General features: G+C 62.2%; 7 protein-coding genes across 7 annotated transcripts; 4 read left to right on the top strand and 3 right to left on the bottom strand.

Moving 5' to 3' along the window:
- Positions 1 to 98: 98 nt before the first annotated feature.
- On the bottom strand, positions 99 to 887 carry RHTO_00774 (uncharacterized protein; the record flags this gene model as incomplete). Its single annotated transcript, XM_016414458.1, has 3 exons — positions 99 to 496; positions 554 to 663; positions 733 to 887. 3 exons carry the CDS (start codon positions 885 to 887, stop codon positions 99 to 101), a joined length of 663 nt encoding a protein of 220 aa, XP_016273614.1.
- A 156-nt stretch (positions 888 to 1,043) lies between these two features.
- Positions 1,044 to 2,345, top strand: RHTO_00773 (uncharacterized protein; the record flags this gene model as incomplete). The annotated part of the gene is made up of 1 exon (XM_016414457.1): positions 1,044 to 2,345. The coding sequence occupies one exon, from the start codon at positions 1,044 to 1,046 to the stop codon at positions 2,343 to 2,345; it is 1,302 nt and encodes a 433-aa protein (XP_016273613.1).
- Positions 2,346 to 3,355: 1,010 nt separating this feature from the next.
- RHTO_00772 (protein N-terminal amidase) lies at positions 3,356 to 4,574 on the top strand (the record flags this gene model as incomplete). The annotated part of the gene is made up of 5 exons (XM_016414456.1): positions 3,356 to 3,453; positions 3,521 to 3,573; positions 3,633 to 3,719; positions 3,787 to 4,392; positions 4,450 to 4,574. The coding sequence occupies 5 exons, from the start codon at positions 3,356 to 3,358 to the stop codon at positions 4,572 to 4,574; spliced, it is 969 nt and encodes a 322-aa protein (XP_016273612.1).
- Positions 4,575 to 4,661: 87 nt separating this feature from the next.
- On the bottom strand, positions 4,662 to 6,082 carry RHTO_00771 (quinone oxidoreductase; the record flags this gene model as incomplete). Its single annotated transcript, XM_016414455.1, has 8 exons — positions 4,662 to 4,700; positions 4,760 to 4,807; positions 4,864 to 4,991; positions 5,045 to 5,337; positions 5,399 to 5,638; positions 5,691 to 5,799; positions 5,865 to 5,904; positions 5,963 to 6,082. 8 exons carry the CDS (start codon positions 6,080 to 6,082, stop codon positions 4,662 to 4,664), a joined length of 1,017 nt encoding a protein of 338 aa, XP_016273611.1.
- A 569-nt stretch (positions 6,083 to 6,651) lies between these two features.
- On the top strand, positions 6,652 to 10,048 carry RHTO_00770 (uncharacterized protein; the record flags this gene model as incomplete). Its single annotated transcript, XM_016414454.1, has 3 exons — positions 6,652 to 8,391; positions 8,451 to 8,532; positions 8,586 to 10,048. 3 exons carry the CDS (start codon positions 6,652 to 6,654, stop codon positions 10,046 to 10,048), a joined length of 3,285 nt encoding a protein of 1,094 aa, XP_016273610.1.
- A 981-nt stretch (positions 10,049 to 11,029) lies between these two features.
- Positions 11,030 to 12,323, top strand: RHTO_00769 (HAD-superfamily hydrolase, subfamily IIB; the record flags this gene model as incomplete). Its single annotated transcript, XM_016414453.1, has 4 exons — positions 11,030 to 11,225; positions 11,289 to 11,737; positions 11,801 to 12,015; positions 12,077 to 12,323. 4 exons carry the CDS (start codon positions 11,030 to 11,032, stop codon positions 12,321 to 12,323), a joined length of 1,107 nt encoding a protein of 368 aa, XP_016273609.1.
- Positions 12,324 to 12,460: 137 nt separating this feature from the next.
- Positions 12,461 to 15,979, bottom strand: RHTO_00768 (CHL1 helicase; the record flags this gene model as incomplete). The annotated part of the gene is made up of 17 exons (XM_016414452.1): positions 12,461 to 12,648; positions 12,710 to 12,748; positions 12,813 to 12,926; positions 12,987 to 13,001; positions 13,058 to 13,130; positions 13,193 to 13,273; positions 13,330 to 13,479; positions 13,533 to 13,703; positions 13,758 to 14,005; positions 14,059 to 14,104; positions 14,160 to 14,505; positions 14,560 to 14,726; positions 14,779 to 15,120; positions 15,177 to 15,234; positions 15,270 to 15,445; positions 15,502 to 15,789; positions 15,848 to 15,979. The coding sequence occupies 17 exons, from the start codon at positions 15,977 to 15,979 to the stop codon at positions 12,461 to 12,463; spliced, it is 2,634 nt and encodes an 877-aa protein (XP_016273608.1).
- Between the last annotated feature and the right edge of the window lie 115 nt (positions 15,980 to 16,094).

Here is a 16,094-nt window from a genome sequence, read left to right as displayed (position 1 = left end):
AGCGCGGGGAGAAGCGGAGTGGCATGAGGAGGAAGAGGCAAAGGAGCGAGTATGTCTCGCAGAGTTGCTATGTTGTCAAGGAAAAGCCTTCGTGCGTATTACAGTGAATTCTCGTCCATCCAGTCCATCATCTTCTGCCACCCACCTTCGTCCCGCTCGCCTCGTAGCCGCCGAACAAGCGCATCCTCCTCATCCTCCCCTTCCTGCGGCCCAAAGTCCTTCAAAAGCCAGTGCTCCTCGTCCGCCTGCTTGCTCCCACTTTCAACGACGGCGATAGGGAACCCGGGCTCGTAGTTGAAGCCGTCGAGCGGTTTGGAGAAAAAGTGAGGGAAGAATTTGTGTGCCGAGGAGGGGTTGACGGGGTCCACGAGGCAGAGTCCCGACAGCGGGTGCGACGAGACGTATTGCTCGGCAAGAAGGGAGCTTCCGGACGAAGCGAAGAGCAGGGGAGGGAAAGGGGACGAGGCGGACGGGTCGCGGAGGAGGCGGACGAGTTCTGCGAGGACAGGGTCAGCGCGTCCGTCTGGAGTGCGAGCTTCTGCGCACGACTCACCTGACTCGAGACCGTCAAGGGAAGTAGAAGGAGCGGCAGCAGGGTCAACTTGGAGGAGGAGCGACGAGTACCCTCGAGCGGCAAAGCGAGAGATCCAGTCCTCCCAGCCCCTGTGCGAGTCCAGCAAGCAAAGCAGTGTCAAGATGCGCTTCTCCAAGTAGTGTTCAAGCAGTGCGCACTGTGTCCCGTGCGAATCCCATCCTTTGACGGTGAGGAACGCGAGGGGAAGTGCGAGGTGTCGAGACGAGGAGGGAGCGACGGCGAGGATAGACGAGGCGGAGCGTGCTAGTGATCGAGTGAGCTGTGCTGGTCTGCCCAAGCAAGTGAACAGCATCTTTCCCTTGTCTGGCGGGACGAGGTTGAGGACAAGGCACTCCCTCACTCCTCCCCTTCACCCAACACCGTCCACACCGCCAAAGAGGTGCATGCGACCCCGTAGCAGCACACGACGACCACACAGAACTCACCCATGCCGTCCACCCGCAGCCCCATGTCCTCGCGCGTCTCTACGAGCTCCCCGTCTCGACCACCGCCCGTCCAGACTCAGCACCACCGTTCGCAGCAGCCGACCCGCATGAGGCACGCACACCACACCCCTGGCATCATCACCCTCCCGCAGGCCAAGCTCGGCGAGTCGGGGCCGTCCTCAGCCTCGTCCGCCTCGCCCTCTCGCCACTCGTCCCCGCGCTCGACCCCTCCCTCGTCAGTCGACAAGCCCGTTCCGACAGTCGAGCAGGGCGAAGGGAAGAGGCGTAGGAGGACCAAGGCGAACCGCGCAGAGACCCCGTTGAAGGCGGAGGCTGTCTTCGCCGAGACGCTGGCGGACGCTCCCGAACAGGCTGTCAGCGCGAGTGACAACTCGGACAATGCTGGAGCTGCCGCAGCTGCCACGCCGTCCAAGTCTGCACGCCGCCGCAGGGGTCGCGCGAACCGCCAGCCGAGTCCTCCCTTGCCGCCCGACGCCTCTGCTTCCTCGGGTCTCGACCAACCTGCTCCCGCCTTCGCCTCGACGACCCCTCCCCGTTCCGACTTTGCCGCCCTCGCAGGACACTCGCGGTCTGTCCCTCCCGACCCTCTTTCGGTCCGCCAGCACCAGTACTCGCTCGCGGATGCGTGGGACATGCCAGCCGTCCCTCAACAGTCGTCCGACAAGCCGAAGGAGAGCTTGTCATGGCAGCAGGAGCTCCTTCGCAGCGGTTCGCTCAACAGTCACTCGCGCAACGGCAGTAACAGCAAAGCCGGCGACTCGCCCGCCGCCCGCACGCGCTCGCGCACCGCCAAGTCCACCGCGAACCCTCAGCCCGCTTCGAACACCAACAAGTCTCGCCCGCCGCTCACCACGTCCGTCTCCGACTATGGTACCTCGACGAACCCCACGCTCAACTGGCAGCAAGAGATGCTCCTCCGCACCGACGACGCCCAGCTCGTCCAGCAGCAGTCCTCCTCCACGAACGCCTCGTCGACTCTCACGCCCGCCCGCCAGCGCCGCAACCAGATCAAGGACAGTATCACCTTCGGGGTCGCCGGTCTCGACTTGAGCGAGGACGACACGGACGTCTTTGGCTCGTCCGCCTCGACGCCGCGCCGCCAGCAGCATCAGCAGCAGCAGCGTCCGCGCGCCCAGCAGTCCACGCCTGTCCTCTCAACCGGCTCGACGGGCTATTCGACACCTGTCAAGGTCGCTCCCGAGGCTCGTTACGCCGGACCGACGTTCCACAACTCGCCTGCGCCGAGTTTGCTTCCTGTCCCGTCGTTCCTCTTGCGCCGCAAGGCCGAGGGCGTTGCGAACTAGGCGGATCTTGTTTCCTCCCAATACCTTCCTTCCTTTCTGTACGTCCTGCTTTGGCCAGATCCTTGCGCACCCGACCTGACCTTTTGAAACTTGATTTCGCAGCCGGCTTCGTTTCCTCCTCGCCTTGCTTCGATACCGACCTGTGTCCATACCCTCTTCCCCATCGTCGGATTCCTCTCATCGCCTCCATCTTGTCGTCACATCAGCATCGGCTCCCTTTGTTTCGCCGGCCCAACAGCATCCTTCGCACCGCACCGCATCGCACGGCCACAGCCACGCCACGCCTCGCCTTGACGCACCCATGCACGCCTTCCGACTGTTTCCCTCAGCACACTCGCCATGTTGTCCTTCGGTCACACCCCGCCCATCCGTGCATCCCACTACGCCCGGCGTTCCCGTCTGTCTTCGTCCTTCGGTACCTTTGGCTGTTCCCTGTTCGACGTCCCGGTTCCCATGTTGATACGCACGACTCGACTCGAGGCGACGGAGGACCACCCGACCATCTCGTCGCCCCTTCACTTGTACATCCCGCCGGCCCTCGATGTCGGCACTCCTCACACCGCCTTCCATGTTGTCCTCCCTTCCGTTCTGTCGCCCTCACCCGTTGTATGGAGTAAGGGGAACGGCCGCTTGCCCAGCTATATATCGACTGGTCGCAGGCTCCCCTCTCTGCTCGTTTTGTCCCCGTTCCTGCCATCCCTCCCCTCCCTCTCTCACCTCCCTTCCCCTTCTTCACGCTTGTTCTCTCTGCCGTTTCTTCCCTTTCACCGTCATCATCCCCCGTTGCCATGACAAGCCTGCTCAACCAGGCGCCTTTTCCCTCCTCTGCGTGTCCCGGCTTGGTTCCCACGCGAGCAGATGTTCAGTCAATCACCGCGTTGTCCACGCAGATCAATCCATCCGCTCGCAGGGTTCGTTCTCCGGACTCGGAAGCGGAACCATCCAGTGCGATCATCGTCCGCCTTGAACTCTTCGCCTCGCTTGTTCACGCTGGTGCTTGTTCAAACGACATGGAACGACCGGCTCTGCGCGTGGCTTGCGTGCAGTTCGACCCCGTGTTCAAGAAGAAGGCGCAGAACCAGAAGAAGGCCGAGGGGCTGATAGCAGGGTAAGGACGCGCCCTCGAGCTCGCCGTGAGCTGGACGGAGACGGCCGACCCTCCTACTCATACGCAGGATCCAACCTGGCGCGCTCGACCTCCTCATCTTGCCGGAGATGGCCTTCACCGGCGCGTTCGAACCTCCACCTCCTCGTCGTTCTCCTCGGCTAACGGATCTCGCTCCGCAGGGTATTGCTTCTCGTCGAGAGAAGACATTGCGCCGTACGTCGAGGAACTGAAGACGGGTCCGACGTTCCGCTGGGCGAGGAAGACGGGTGCGTACCGAGAGGACTCGCCTTCGTCGAGAACGGCGGGATTGACTTTTGTCCTGATCCCGTACAGCCCGCAAACTCGGCTGCTACGTCATCGTTGGACTGCCCACCGTTGAGCCACTCCCGCTCAAGTCGCCAGACTCGTTTACCGAAACAGCCTCAACTCCCCTCCCGCTCGACCTCTACTACAACTCGCTCCTGGTCGTCTCGCCTGCCGGCACGCTCGTCCATTCGTACAACAAGACACACTTGTACGGCGGCCTGTCAAACGACGCAGTCGACTACCTCTGGGCGACTCCAGGCGCCGGTTTCTCCTCCGTCGACCTACCCTTCCCTCCCTCCTCGCCCTTCGCGCAAGAAGGCAAGACCTTCCGACTCGCTCCAGCAATCTGTATGGACCTCAACCCTCCTCGCTTTGATGCGCCTTTCGACAAGTTCGAGTTTGGAGAGTTTGCGGCGAAGGAAAAGGTGGATTTGGTGGTGGTGTCGATGGCGTGGCTTGATTCGGAGCCGCCGCTCGAGCAGGCTGGGGGCGGAGAGGGAGAGACGAGCAAGGAGGAGAAGGACGACTGGGAGGAGACGAACCAGGTCATGAGTTATTGGGTTCTCAGGCTGAATCCGCTGCTGGGGAGCGGCGCTGCAGTCATCTGTGCGAACCGAATCGGGCGGGAAGGAGGTGCGCGCGCTCTCACTACGTCTCTTGTACTGGAAGTGACCCTCAACCCGCTCGCAGACACCGTCTTCACCGGCTCAAGCGCCGCCATCGAGCTGGGCGATCGGCCATCCGTCGTCGCCCACGCCAGCAAGCGGAAAGAAGAGGTCATCTTTGCTCAAGTCAGGCTCCCGCAACGAGCTTGAAGCACGGATTCTGTTTCTGTATACACGATTTCTGATGGCATTTTCCTCGTTGCTTCGTTGTTGTGCAACCCCTGTCCTGCTTTTTTCCTACGAGATGGTGAGGATGATCTTGCCGATGTTCTTGGCCTACATTGCGTTCTGTCAGCGGGGAGCAGAGGGAAAGCGCGAGGTGAAGCAAGACGCACTTGTTCCATCTCCTCGTGAGCGGCCGCAACGTCCTTCCAGTCGTAGACCTGTCAGGATGCTCGTCAGTACGAACTCGTGTCGCAATGGAGAGTGCGAGACGCACCTTGTGGATCACGAGGTCGAGTCCATCGTCGCCGTTGCAGCGCGCAAAGACTTTGTCGAGCGCCTTCTTGGAGAACTCCTGCAGGAGGTTCGTCTGGTATTCGAGCGAGCGGGAGCGAAGGGTCGTTCCTGCAGACATAACGTCAGCTTAGGCCGAACGGAAGGAGTGAGAGCAAACACACCCTCGATCCGAACGCGCTTGTACAGGATCTGGCTCAAATCCGTCGGACCCTCCGTCTTCGCTCCACCCATCAAGCCAAGCATGACCATCCTCCCGTCCCTCGCAAGCGACTTGAGGTTCTTCTCCCAGTAGCTCGCGCCGATAAAGTCGACGAGGACGTCGACGCCCGAGTCTTGCGTGAGCTTGAGAACTTCGGTTGGGAAGTCTTGGGTCTTGTAGTTGACGCCTTTCGCACCGTGCTGCTCGACGAAGGAGACTTTCTCGTCGGTGCCGGCGGTGGCGATGACCAGGCCGCTGTGGACAGACAGCGTCAGCTATGTGAAAGGGAAACGGAACGAGGGAAATGAAGACGCACGCTCCGAACGACTTGGCCAGCTGGATAGCCGCCAATCCAACGCCCGAAGCTCCCGCATGAATCAACACCTTTGCTCCCTCTTTCATCTCAGAGATGACGAACAGGGCCTGCCACGCCGTCAGCCAGTTCTCGGGAACGGCAGCGGCTTGCTCCCACGAGACGTGGTCTGGCTTGCGAGTGCACATGCCGGCTGGGACGGAGATGTACTCGGCGTAGGCGCCGCCGGTTGCGAGGCCGAAGCTGCCAGGCGAGGATCAGCAGGAGGAGGAGGTGAGCGGTAAATGAAACGCACACTGCCTCGTCCTTCTTGAAGTCGCTCGAGCCGGGCTCTTCGACCGTCCCACTGAACTCGACACCGAGGATCGTCGAAGCGCCGGGAGGGAGAGGGTACATGCCGCGTCCTGCGAAGAGGACGCGAGGTCAGATCCGTTGAGCGAGGGAGCGAGGGAGAGCATCGCGGGCGCACGCTGCATGATGTCCATGCGGTTCGCGCCAAAGGCTTTGATCTGCGAGGGCGAACGCTCCCATCAGCGAGTGCTGGTGAACGCAAAGGCGGGGACACACCTTGACAATGATCCGGTCGTCGCCCTGCTTGAGGGTCGGGCGCTCCGCCTCGCCGATGTACAAGTCCTGCGCCGAGTCGCTCTTGCCGTTCTTGATCAACACTGCGCGCATTTGTGCCATCGTGAGGGGGAGAGAAGGTGACGAAGCCGGCAGGCGAGCAGCGAGTCCGAACGGTGGGGTCCGGACTTGCGAACGGGACCGGGCAGCGCTGAGGAGGACTGCCAGAGTGCATTGCAGGCGTTTCTACAGCCCAGTGAGCGCTGTGAGAGCTTTTCGAGATGTCAAACGAGGGCGCGATGTCAACGAGACGAGCGCAAACTGGCTCGACCCGGTTCACGCTCGTCTCGCTCGCTTCCGACCGCTCGAGGGCCTCCCTTGACTGCTGCTAAGCGTTGCAGGCGTCTCCAGTATCGCACCAGCCAAAGCGCAGCCCGCCAGACGCCGTTGACGCCGCCTCACCGCCTCGCTCATCAACCCGCACCTCCTGTCGCCCAGACTCGCCCTCGCAGGTCACGGACGCGTGTGGACGGCCCGGACAGAGACAGGTGCGCACCAAGTAGTGACCTCGCCCGCCGCACGCCCGTCACGAGACCGTAGCTGACCCGCTGTACCGCGCCATCGCCTGCTCGACCAACTCGACCGTCCGCTCGACTTGACCCGACCGCGCCAAACAGCCACGCAGGACGCGCATGCGGCTCACCCTTGTCCCTCCGAGCGCGTACCCCGTGCCACCACTCCTCCAATCTCACGTCCTCGACCCGCCAACCCTCCCACCGCCGCGCTCGCTGCGCACCCCGCCCGCCTGGGTCAAGGCGAAGAAGGCGCTGAACGAGGTCGGGTTGCAACTGCCGAGTTACTTAGCGGCGGACAGGGCGTTGTGGTGGCAGGTCGCGGTGACCGAGGTCGAGTGGAACCTCGAGGAGGAGGAAATTGTCGTCAAGTTTGTCGATGGCGCGGAGGAGCGATGGGCTCTTGACGGCGGGAGAACCTTGTCGAACGAGCTCGTGATTGACAGCGAGGTCGCCGACGGCGTGACGGCGACTCCACCTGCGCCGACCCAGCCGCAACCCAAGTCTCGCTGGTCACCTCGGAACGTCCTCGCCCGCCTCCGCGACCTGTCGCACGAGCTGCGCTCCGCCTACGAAGACCTCGGCACTTCCTCTGCTCACGACCCGCTCGCGCCCGACATCTCCAGCGAGTCCGACTACCTCCTCCTCATGCAACTGTCGGCGAAACCGGCCCAGCAAGTCCCGTTCGAGTGGGCGGACGCGCAGACGTTGTACGAGTACGCGATGGAGGGCTTGATTGACGAGGACGAGCTGGATGCGGACGAGGGAGTCGCGAAGAAGAGGCCGTCGTCGGACGGACCTTCTCAACCTGGATCCGACGGCGTCGACAGTCCTTCGCGCGACTCGCACGGCAAGTTCCACTCGAGGCGTCGTCCGACACGCACGAAGGCGTCAGCGAGTGGTGAGGCGAGCGCAGGTCGTCCACCGCATGACCACCTCTCGACCATCCACCTCCTCTCGACCATCCGCACTTTCCTCCTCGACCTCTTCGCACACATCATCATCCCCCACCTCCAGCAGACGATGCCTCCGACGTATACGCTCTGGACTGCCGACGCTGCCATCGTCTGGTGCCGCCGCGAAGCCGTCAAAGAGGGCGCCCAAGTCGCGGACCTCATCCTCGAGTTGCTCGACGACGACGGCGACGCCTTCGATGCGGCGCACGACGACGACAAGGACGAGAAGATGGACGACATTTTCGTCGAGGACGACGCAGTTTTCCTGTACGGCGAGGCGGGAGTCGCGCGAGAGCAGGCGGAGGAAGAAGCGAAGCAGGAGCGGCTCGCGACGAACCCGCTTCGCTCGATGAGGGACGACTTTGCGCTTAGGAGCTGGTGTGAGTCGGCGCTTGACCGGCACCGCGCGATGGACGACTTGGAGTGGGACGAGGTGACGGGGAAACCGTTGTGGATCAAGCCAGTCGCGTCGTGGGACGTCTCGAAGCCGGCTGATGGGGAGGGGAGCGACCTCGAGGACAGTGCTGGCGGACTATCGTTCGGTTTCGGCGGCGCATCAGCTTCGTCGCGTCGGTTCGCCGGCAGCTATCCCTCGCCGCCGACTTCGCCCCCTCTCGTCGACGACATCCCCGTCCTACCTCGCCCGCACTTCCGCTCCTTCTCGACTTCTCCCGACTCAGACGCGACCGACGAAGAAGACGCAGCGAGCGAGCCCGACTTCTTCGCCTCCTCGACTTCGGCAGACCAGTACCGTCCCGAGTTCTTCCGCCCGGAAGACCTCGTCGGCGAGCAGTTCTTGCCGCCCAAGCTGCCGAAGGAATTGCTTGTCGCGACGGGAGACAGGGGACCAGAGATGGAGGTGCAGAGGAGGAGCGTCGTCGAGCTGCTGAACGAGATCGCTGGGGTGAGTGCCGTCATGCCGCTTCAGAAAGCCGGCAAACTGACACTTCACATTGCTCGCAGCTGCAGAAGAAGATCTACGAGCTTCAGCAATTCGTCAGCAAGGAGGCGGGCGTGTGGGAGGAGGCGAGGGCGGAAGAGCGGAGTGCGTACCTCGCTTCCGTCTGTTTGCGTCCAAGCTGACAGACCTCGCCGTAGAGGGCAAACCCGCCGACTCTGATGCGCATGCGGTGTCGGGCCTGCGCTCGCCTCGACCGTCCGCGACTTCCCCTCCTCCGCCCATGAACAGCAACAAGACGATCCCGCTCCGTGCCCAGCCGCTTCGCCACCAGACCGCCGACCGCCGCCTCTCGTCCGCCCTGCATACCGCACTCAACAGCATCGCACCGAGCGAGCAAGACCGCAGCTCGATGCTCAAGAAGGTCAAGTTGCCGAAGTCGCAGTCTGCAACGCCCAAGCCGAGGAAGCGGCAGAAATTTAACCTCGAGAACTACAAGCGGGTCCAGGCATTGTCGACGATGGTGCGCGCAGATCCGCCGGAGCAGCAAGATGGATCGACGAGGAAGAAGAAGCGCAAGAGGGAGCGGCACGACGAGGCGGGACGGGGAGGGGCCTTCTCCCCGACACAGAACGCCCTTCGCCTGCGTGCAGCGATCGAAGGGTCGACGCCGCCGACAGCGAAGAAACCGCGTAAGGTCAGATCAATCAAGCGCGAGGCGGCGAGCGAGAACGTCCTCGCTTCCCCTTCGCCCATCCTTCGCCCTCCGGTCCCGCCTGCACCTCGACGCTCAGTCTCGGCAGGTGTAGCCTCATCAGCTGCGCCGAGCGACCGGCACCGCACCGTCATCGAGCTCAGCGAACGAAGGCGCCGCTCGCTGTCCGATGCGAGCCGCTTGGCTCCGGTGATGCTGCCCTCGCTGCCCGTCTCGGCCGTCCGCACTGGCGTCGAAGAAGGTGCCGGAGGAGCCGGTGAGGTCGAGGAGGAAGAGGCTGACGACGAGTTCGAGGAAGTCGAGGTCGGCGCGAAGTTCGCGGAGGAAGACGAGCTGGCTGACTGGGATGCGCCGGTGACTGCGCCGTCCCTCGCCTGGGCAAGCTCGCGAGCTTTGCACGGGGGAGATGAAGGTGTCGAGGAAGAGAAAGAGGAGGAGGACGAGCCCTTCGGTGTCGAATTCGAGGCGCCGACCCGCCCTTCCTCACCTGTGCCCCGACAACCCGGTCCGCCACCGTCTACGACTTCATTCGGCATCCATACTCCACTTTCGCCGACCTCTCTTGCCTCGACGTCTGCCCAACCGGCCAATTGCCTTCTGCCTACCCCGGTCACTCCGTTGCGACCTCGTATCGAGCGGTCCATCCCCTTCACGCCCGTCTCGCCTCAGCTCTTCATATCGCCGGACTTGCTCCAGCCTGTCGCTCGCCGTCCGACTCAAGCGATTGACGTCTCGCCCACTCCCACGGCCAGAACGACTCCGCCTGCGCACTCGTCGTCTGCGGCGGCGTCGAGTCCGTCGGGTCTCGCGCAGCGTCTTCGCAACACACTCGCCGCCGCAGCCGCCGACCCGTGCCCAGCGAGCAACCGGCACGCAGATGACCGCGTCGAGGTTGGCGAGGAGGCCGAATTGGGCGAGCAGGGAAGCGAGGAGGAGCTGTGCGGGTAGCTGAAGTGGGAGGGACAGGTGCGCTTAAGTCTTCCCTTGCGTTCCGCGCCTCCTTGCCGCGCAGCATACCCTGAAGACGTCCAGCCTTGCGTGCGGGAACGACTGACCCTCGCTCGTTCCGTAGCCGACAGCATCGCGCGGTAACACCGCCTGTAGCGCTAGCTCGACTGTCAAAGCATTAGCTCCTCGACGAAGAAGGCGCCGACAGCCGTGTGTGTGCCCGTGCAGAAGACGGACGTCGCTGGCTCGTCCACGACGCTCCTGCTGGCGGCTCGGCGGGATGCTTGCCTCATTCTGAGCCCGATTTGGATGGCTCTGTCGCTTTTCATGGCTCAGAACGCTCTCGTGTTGGACCCCCGAATCACTCCAAGCGGACTTGGAGTCCGCTTGGAAGCATGGGCGGCTTTGCGATGAGACACGTCTGACGGTGCGTTCTCTTTTCGCTCTGTCCTCCGAGCTGACCATTGAGCGCACGCAGAGCACGAAGACTGCCTTCGAAGGCGCCCAGAGGAGACGACGACTGTCGAGGACGTGAGCAGCGGAGGACGAGCTCAGGCGCGGGAGAGGACGACGAGCGACGTCATCTGGTCGCCGAACGGTCGTCGAAAGAACCGGGGCAACGCTTCTTGAGTGCGGAGGACTTCGCGCGCGAGGAAACGGTGCGCACCCTCGTTTGCGTTCGTCTCGGCCATCTGCACGAACCCGCTCACGCTCTTCCTCCTCCTTCATCCTCCTCATCCAACCCGACGCATCAGGTACGCTGCCCTTCCCCTTGCCTGCCTCCCTGGGCAGATCATTCTTCTCGGGACGCAGCCGCTGACCGAGTTGATCCCATCTCGCGCGCTTGCTCTTCGGCCACCGTCGTCGTCACTCTTGCTCCCCAACGACAGACAGACAGGTTCTTCTGTGCTCGACTCTCAGTCAACTATCCTATCCACATCTATCGCAACACTCCGTCACTCTACCCGCTCGCCTTCAGCCATGTCCGGATTCCGCTCCGCCGCCTCGTCCTTCTCGAGCCTTCACCGCCCGCAGGGCATCAGCTCGCCTTGGGACACCCCCGTCGCCACCCCTCACGAGTCGCCCGCAACCACGCCCGGCGGCTCGCCTATCCTCAGGGACAGCGACGGCAAGCGTTTGCCCAAGCCTGACGACATCAAGATGATTCTCTCGGATGGTACGCTTCTTTCGATTTTTCTGCAAGCGAAACTGCAAGCTGACGGCAATATCGCATGCACAGTCGACGGAACCCTCTTCACCGACGCGCATGAGCTTCACCCGACTACTCGCGACGCCATCCGCTACATCCGCCAGACCCGCCCCGACGTGCCTTTCATCCCCGTCACGGGCAAGCAGTTGACGTCGTGCGGCGACCTCGTCAAGGAGCTCGGTATCGAGGACATGCCCGCGGCGTGCATGCACGGCGCGATCATCTACGACAAGGACCGCAAGATTGAGCAGTCCATGTCGCTCGACCCGCACTTTGTCCGCGACGTCGCACGATTGATGCGCAAGCAAAACAAGTCGACGTTCCTTTATGTCGAGGAGTGGAACGCCATGGTCACCAAGGAGGAGAACGGCTCGAAGGACTGGGAGCAGGTCGCTCGCGGCTTCGACCCGGCCGTCCGCGACGAGCGCGAGACCGACTTCATGCAGCGCGTGCTCAAGGGCAAGGAGAAGATCAGTAAGGTGCGTTAATGTCGACTTCTCACTCATTTCCGGATGGATCGCTGACTTGCTGCCCCCTCGCAGATCTTCCTTCCCATGGACGAGTCTGTCGTCCCCGACATGATCGACTTGATCGAGAAGACGTTCCACAAGGTCCCCTTCAAGATCACCCGCGCCCTCCCCTACATCATCGAGATTGTCGCCGAGGGTGTCGACAAGTCGGCCGCGCTTGCCTTCTTCTGCGCCAAGTTCAACATCGACCCCAAGAACGTTATCTCTTTCGGTGACGGCGAGAACGAGTGAGTCTCGCCGAATCTGCGTCATTCCGCCGGCCGCAGGGCTGACCACTTTTCCTCGCAGTGTCGGCATGTTCGGCGCGTCTGGCTACTCGGTCGCTATGGCGAACGGCATGCCCAAGCCCAAGGCTGTCGCGACGTACCAAACCGGCTCGAACAACGAGGGCGGTGTCGGCCAGTTCCTCAACGCCATCTTCCGCCCTGACCACACTGAGGGTCCCGACGCACGGCTCAACCCCGACCACCTCTCGATGCTCGACGAGAGGCTCGGCGCAGTCGAGTCGCCCCTCGCCGCTGGCGCCTACCCTTAAAAGTTATTGCATACCCCTCTTGCCATGGCATCCCTTGTACATATCGCGGGCATTTCGCATAGAAGCATATTCCTGACTCGTCGAATTGAACTGGTTTCAACCTCGTCCAACACGAACGAAGCACGCGAGAGAGTACTCTACGAGACTGCTGCCCGCATCTTTCGGTTGAACCTCGCGAGGTCCTGGACGAGCGCGCCGAAAGTTGGTGGACTTTGCACGCCGCTGTCGAGCCAAGCTGGGAGCTGCGCCTTCTTCGACGGCTGCGTATATCGCTCGTCGAGGAGGACGATGGACGCCCAGTCGCGGGCGTTGCGGATGGCTCGACCTGCGAAGGCCGAAAGGAGAGTTAGGTCAGCTTTACCGCGGTAGCGTATGGCGTAACTCACCGATCGACTGGTTGACGACCCGGAAAGCAAGATTCTGGTCTGTGAGACGAGAGGGACAACGATCAGCGGCATGAGCTAAGCGAAGAAGGGCCTGGTAGCGCACAGAGGACTTGACCGGGATCGGGCGAGCCAGATGGACGTCCTGGCGGCGCCGACGTCTTGAGGTAGTGCATGCGTTCTTTCAGCTCGGCGGACTGCGAGTTAGGGTAAGGAATGCCTGCGAGAAGGTCAGGGTCAGCCTTTGTAGAGCGGCACCTCAGGGAGCAGCAAGCCATACCGCAGACGACGACGCCTGCGTGCAGAAGCTGTCAGCGTACAGCCACGGGCGAATGAAGGGAAGCGACGCACATCGAGCCATATCGTCCGCGAAGTTGATGCCCTCTGACAGCTTGGCGCCGACGACCGCAAACAAAATGCTGCCCTGTCGCCGTCGCCTCTCAACAATTAGCTCATTGCGTTTCAAAAGACTGTATCGAGACGCACCTTGCCTGAGCCCGCGTTTCCAACTGCATACTCTCGCAAGACGGCGTCGACGTCTGCGCTCGCTTTCGGCTCCCAGAAAGGCTGCGATACGTGGGTCAGTGCTGGAAGGTAGAAACGCCGGCGCGAGACAAGCGCACCTCCTTCTTCGCGGCGAGGCGCTTGATCATCCCCGATTTCTGCCAGCGAGTTTGCGCCTGGTTGAGGAAATCGTAAGACGGCACGAAGACGACCATCCCCTTGGGCACAATCGCTGCGATGTTGACGATAGCTTGGCCGAGTTCATCGAGCTGTTCGACGACCGTCAGCATGCTGCGACCGCGAGACACAGCGGCGGACTCGCCAGCTTCTCGTCGCCTCGCCGTTCGTAGGTAAAGCTGAACGTGACGCCTGTCGGACCCTTGCTGACGGCGTACGTCGAGACGTGGTCGGCGGGGACGACATGCCCGCAGGAGAAAGTGGAGAACCGCTCCTTCGGCAAGTAAGGGAAGAGCTGCTCGCGGAAGTCGCTCATCTGTCGTGCACGAGTTTAACAGTATGGCTCGACACGGAAGCACGCACAACATACCGGAGCCATCGTTCCGCCAGCGAGGATGACCGAACTGGCTTCTTCTGCTACGTCCCGGAACGATTCCGACGGCGCAAGAAGCAGGTACTTCATGACGACCTCGACCTTGTCCGACGTCGAGTCTGCGCCACGCTTTGTCTCCTTCGTAAGGAGGACACGTCCGTCGCGGTCGGCATGAGCGAGCGAGAGGATGAACTGCTGTATCTGGTGAAGCGCGCGAGTTGCGTCCGCTCGAACCGCTTGTCGACCTGCAGACGAGCTGTCAGTGCGCAAGTCCAGCCGTAGCAGCAAGGTCGCGCACCTTGCGCCGTCTTCTGTTCGGCGAGACTGTCGGAGTAACCGCCAATCTGCAGGGGAAGGGGAAGTCAGCGGCAGTGAGCGAAAGCAGCTCTTTCGACACACCTTGCGAGCGATCTTCGACTTGGTGAGGTACTCGTCGAGCTTGCGCATGTTGATCTGGTCGAGAGCACCCGCACCTCCCGCCTCAAACAGCCTGGAGACCTGGACCATTTCCTCCTTCTTCGCGCCCTTGGCCCACTGCTCCGCAAACTCCGTCAAGCCCTTGAGGAGGAGGGCGAGCCGCTTGAGGTACGAGGCGTTTAAGCCCGTGAAGCGGGAGCGGAACTTCTGGATGTAGGTAAGGAGAGCTTGGCGGATGGCGAGGAGCTGGCGGGTAGAGATGCTGACGCTGTGAAGGGAGAGAATCGAGTCGATGAGGTTGTGCGCTTCGTCGATGATGACGATGTGGCTGCAAATAACGAGGTCAGCCCGCGTCGAGGCGAGGCAAGGCCGCTAACCTCACTCTTTCAGCGAGATGCCGAGCGCCTCGCGCGCCGTCTTTTGCATGAGCATGTTGTACGGCAGCGTAACGACCTCCGCAGTCCGTACGGCCTTGCGCGAGCCGTAGTACGGGCAGGTGTGTGTATTGCGACCGAGATCTTCGATGTCTTCGATATCGTGAACCGAGGCCTGCGGACGCGGAGTGTCAATGTCGCCCTACGCTCAGGCTCGACGAATGTACGAGAGCCTTGTCGCGAAAGTCGTTAAGTTTGGAGGGCTCGTCGAGCGGCGGCAAGTACGGGCAGCGCTCCTTGCCGCTCTTCTGCAACTCAACGCACAGGTCGCCCATCGCCTCGTTGCTCCCGCCGCTCTTCTTACGCACGTCGTCGTTGATGCAGAGGTTCTGGCGAGAGCCGAGGGGGATAAGGCGTATCGGTCGGGAGGGTGATTCGGCTTCGGGTGAAGAGGAGGGAGGTGTGGGTAGACCTGGCGGCTTCGCGCTCGTCTCGCCCGCGAAGGGCGTCTTCCGTAGCTCGGCGACAAACTGCGAGAGCTGCGAGTGTGTGCGGGATGCGAAGTAGATCTGCAGAAGGTGGAGGGTGAACATCGAGACAGGCTTTCGCCAGCAGCAGAACACACTTTGCGGACGTCGGGCTCCTCCTCTTGCTCGCTGCGCGATTTACTTTTGCCCGATATCCTGCGCAACGTGTCGTCAGCACGAGTAAGCGCCACGGAAGCGACGGACAGACGGACGAAGCCATGAGTGCGCGAACGGCTGGCGAAAGGTTGTCCTCCGCATCGTCGACGTAGGCAACGACTTCCTTCGCGCCTGCCTCGTCGTCCTCGTAGTAAGGAGCAGGGGCAAACTGCTCGTCTGCCTGTTCTTGTCGTTCGTCGTCCGTCATTTTCTGCGAGAAACGCAAGATCAGCCGCCTGAAGTCGACACCGTTCGGGTCTGCCGCACCTGTCTCTTCCTCGCCATGGTCCGAGCATTCTCCGCAGCCGCCTTCGCCCTCTCCACCCTCTCCTTCTGCCGAATCCCCTCCAACCTCTCCTCCAGCTCCTTCTCCTGCCTATCCAGCTCCGCCAACTTGGTCTTGATCTCGTGCTCAATGACCCACTCCGGCTCGTCCTTGAAAGACTCGTTGTCCGCCACGGCAGCCCGGATCGACGCGACGAGGTTGTGTCGCTCGTGAGCCTTTGCGTCGCGGAGGAAGGAGAGCGAGGACGAGATGAGCGACAGTGACTTGCCCTGCGCGAGTCGATCTGGGTTAGTTGCGTCTTTTGCTAGCTGTGTAGGGCGAACGCACCGTCCCTGTGGGCGACTCGATGACCGTGACCTCGCCGGAAGCCATCGCGCGGTAGAGGTGGTCCATCAGCTGTTGCTGCTGCTTGTACGGCGTGAAGGGGAAGCCATAGGTCGGATCAGACGGTTCGAGCATCCCAGCAGTCTCACGAAGCGAGCGGCGGTCAACGGTGGACGCGAAGAGGGCGAGTTGCGACGCGAAGACGAAGTAAAAGCGACGCCGTACGGCGATGAAGGTATTCTGTGCGATG

Source organism: Rhodotorula toruloides (assembly GCF_000320785.1).
Source record: "Rhodotorula toruloides NP11 unplaced genomic scaffold Scaffold10, whole genome shotgun sequence".
NCBI classification, from domain to species: Eukaryota; Fungi; Basidiomycota; class Microbotryomycetes; order Sporidiobolales; family Sporidiobolaceae; genus Rhodotorula; species Rhodotorula toruloides.
The sequence above is the reverse complement of the archived record's forward strand: the minus strand, read 5'-3'. Positions and strand labels throughout refer to the sequence as shown.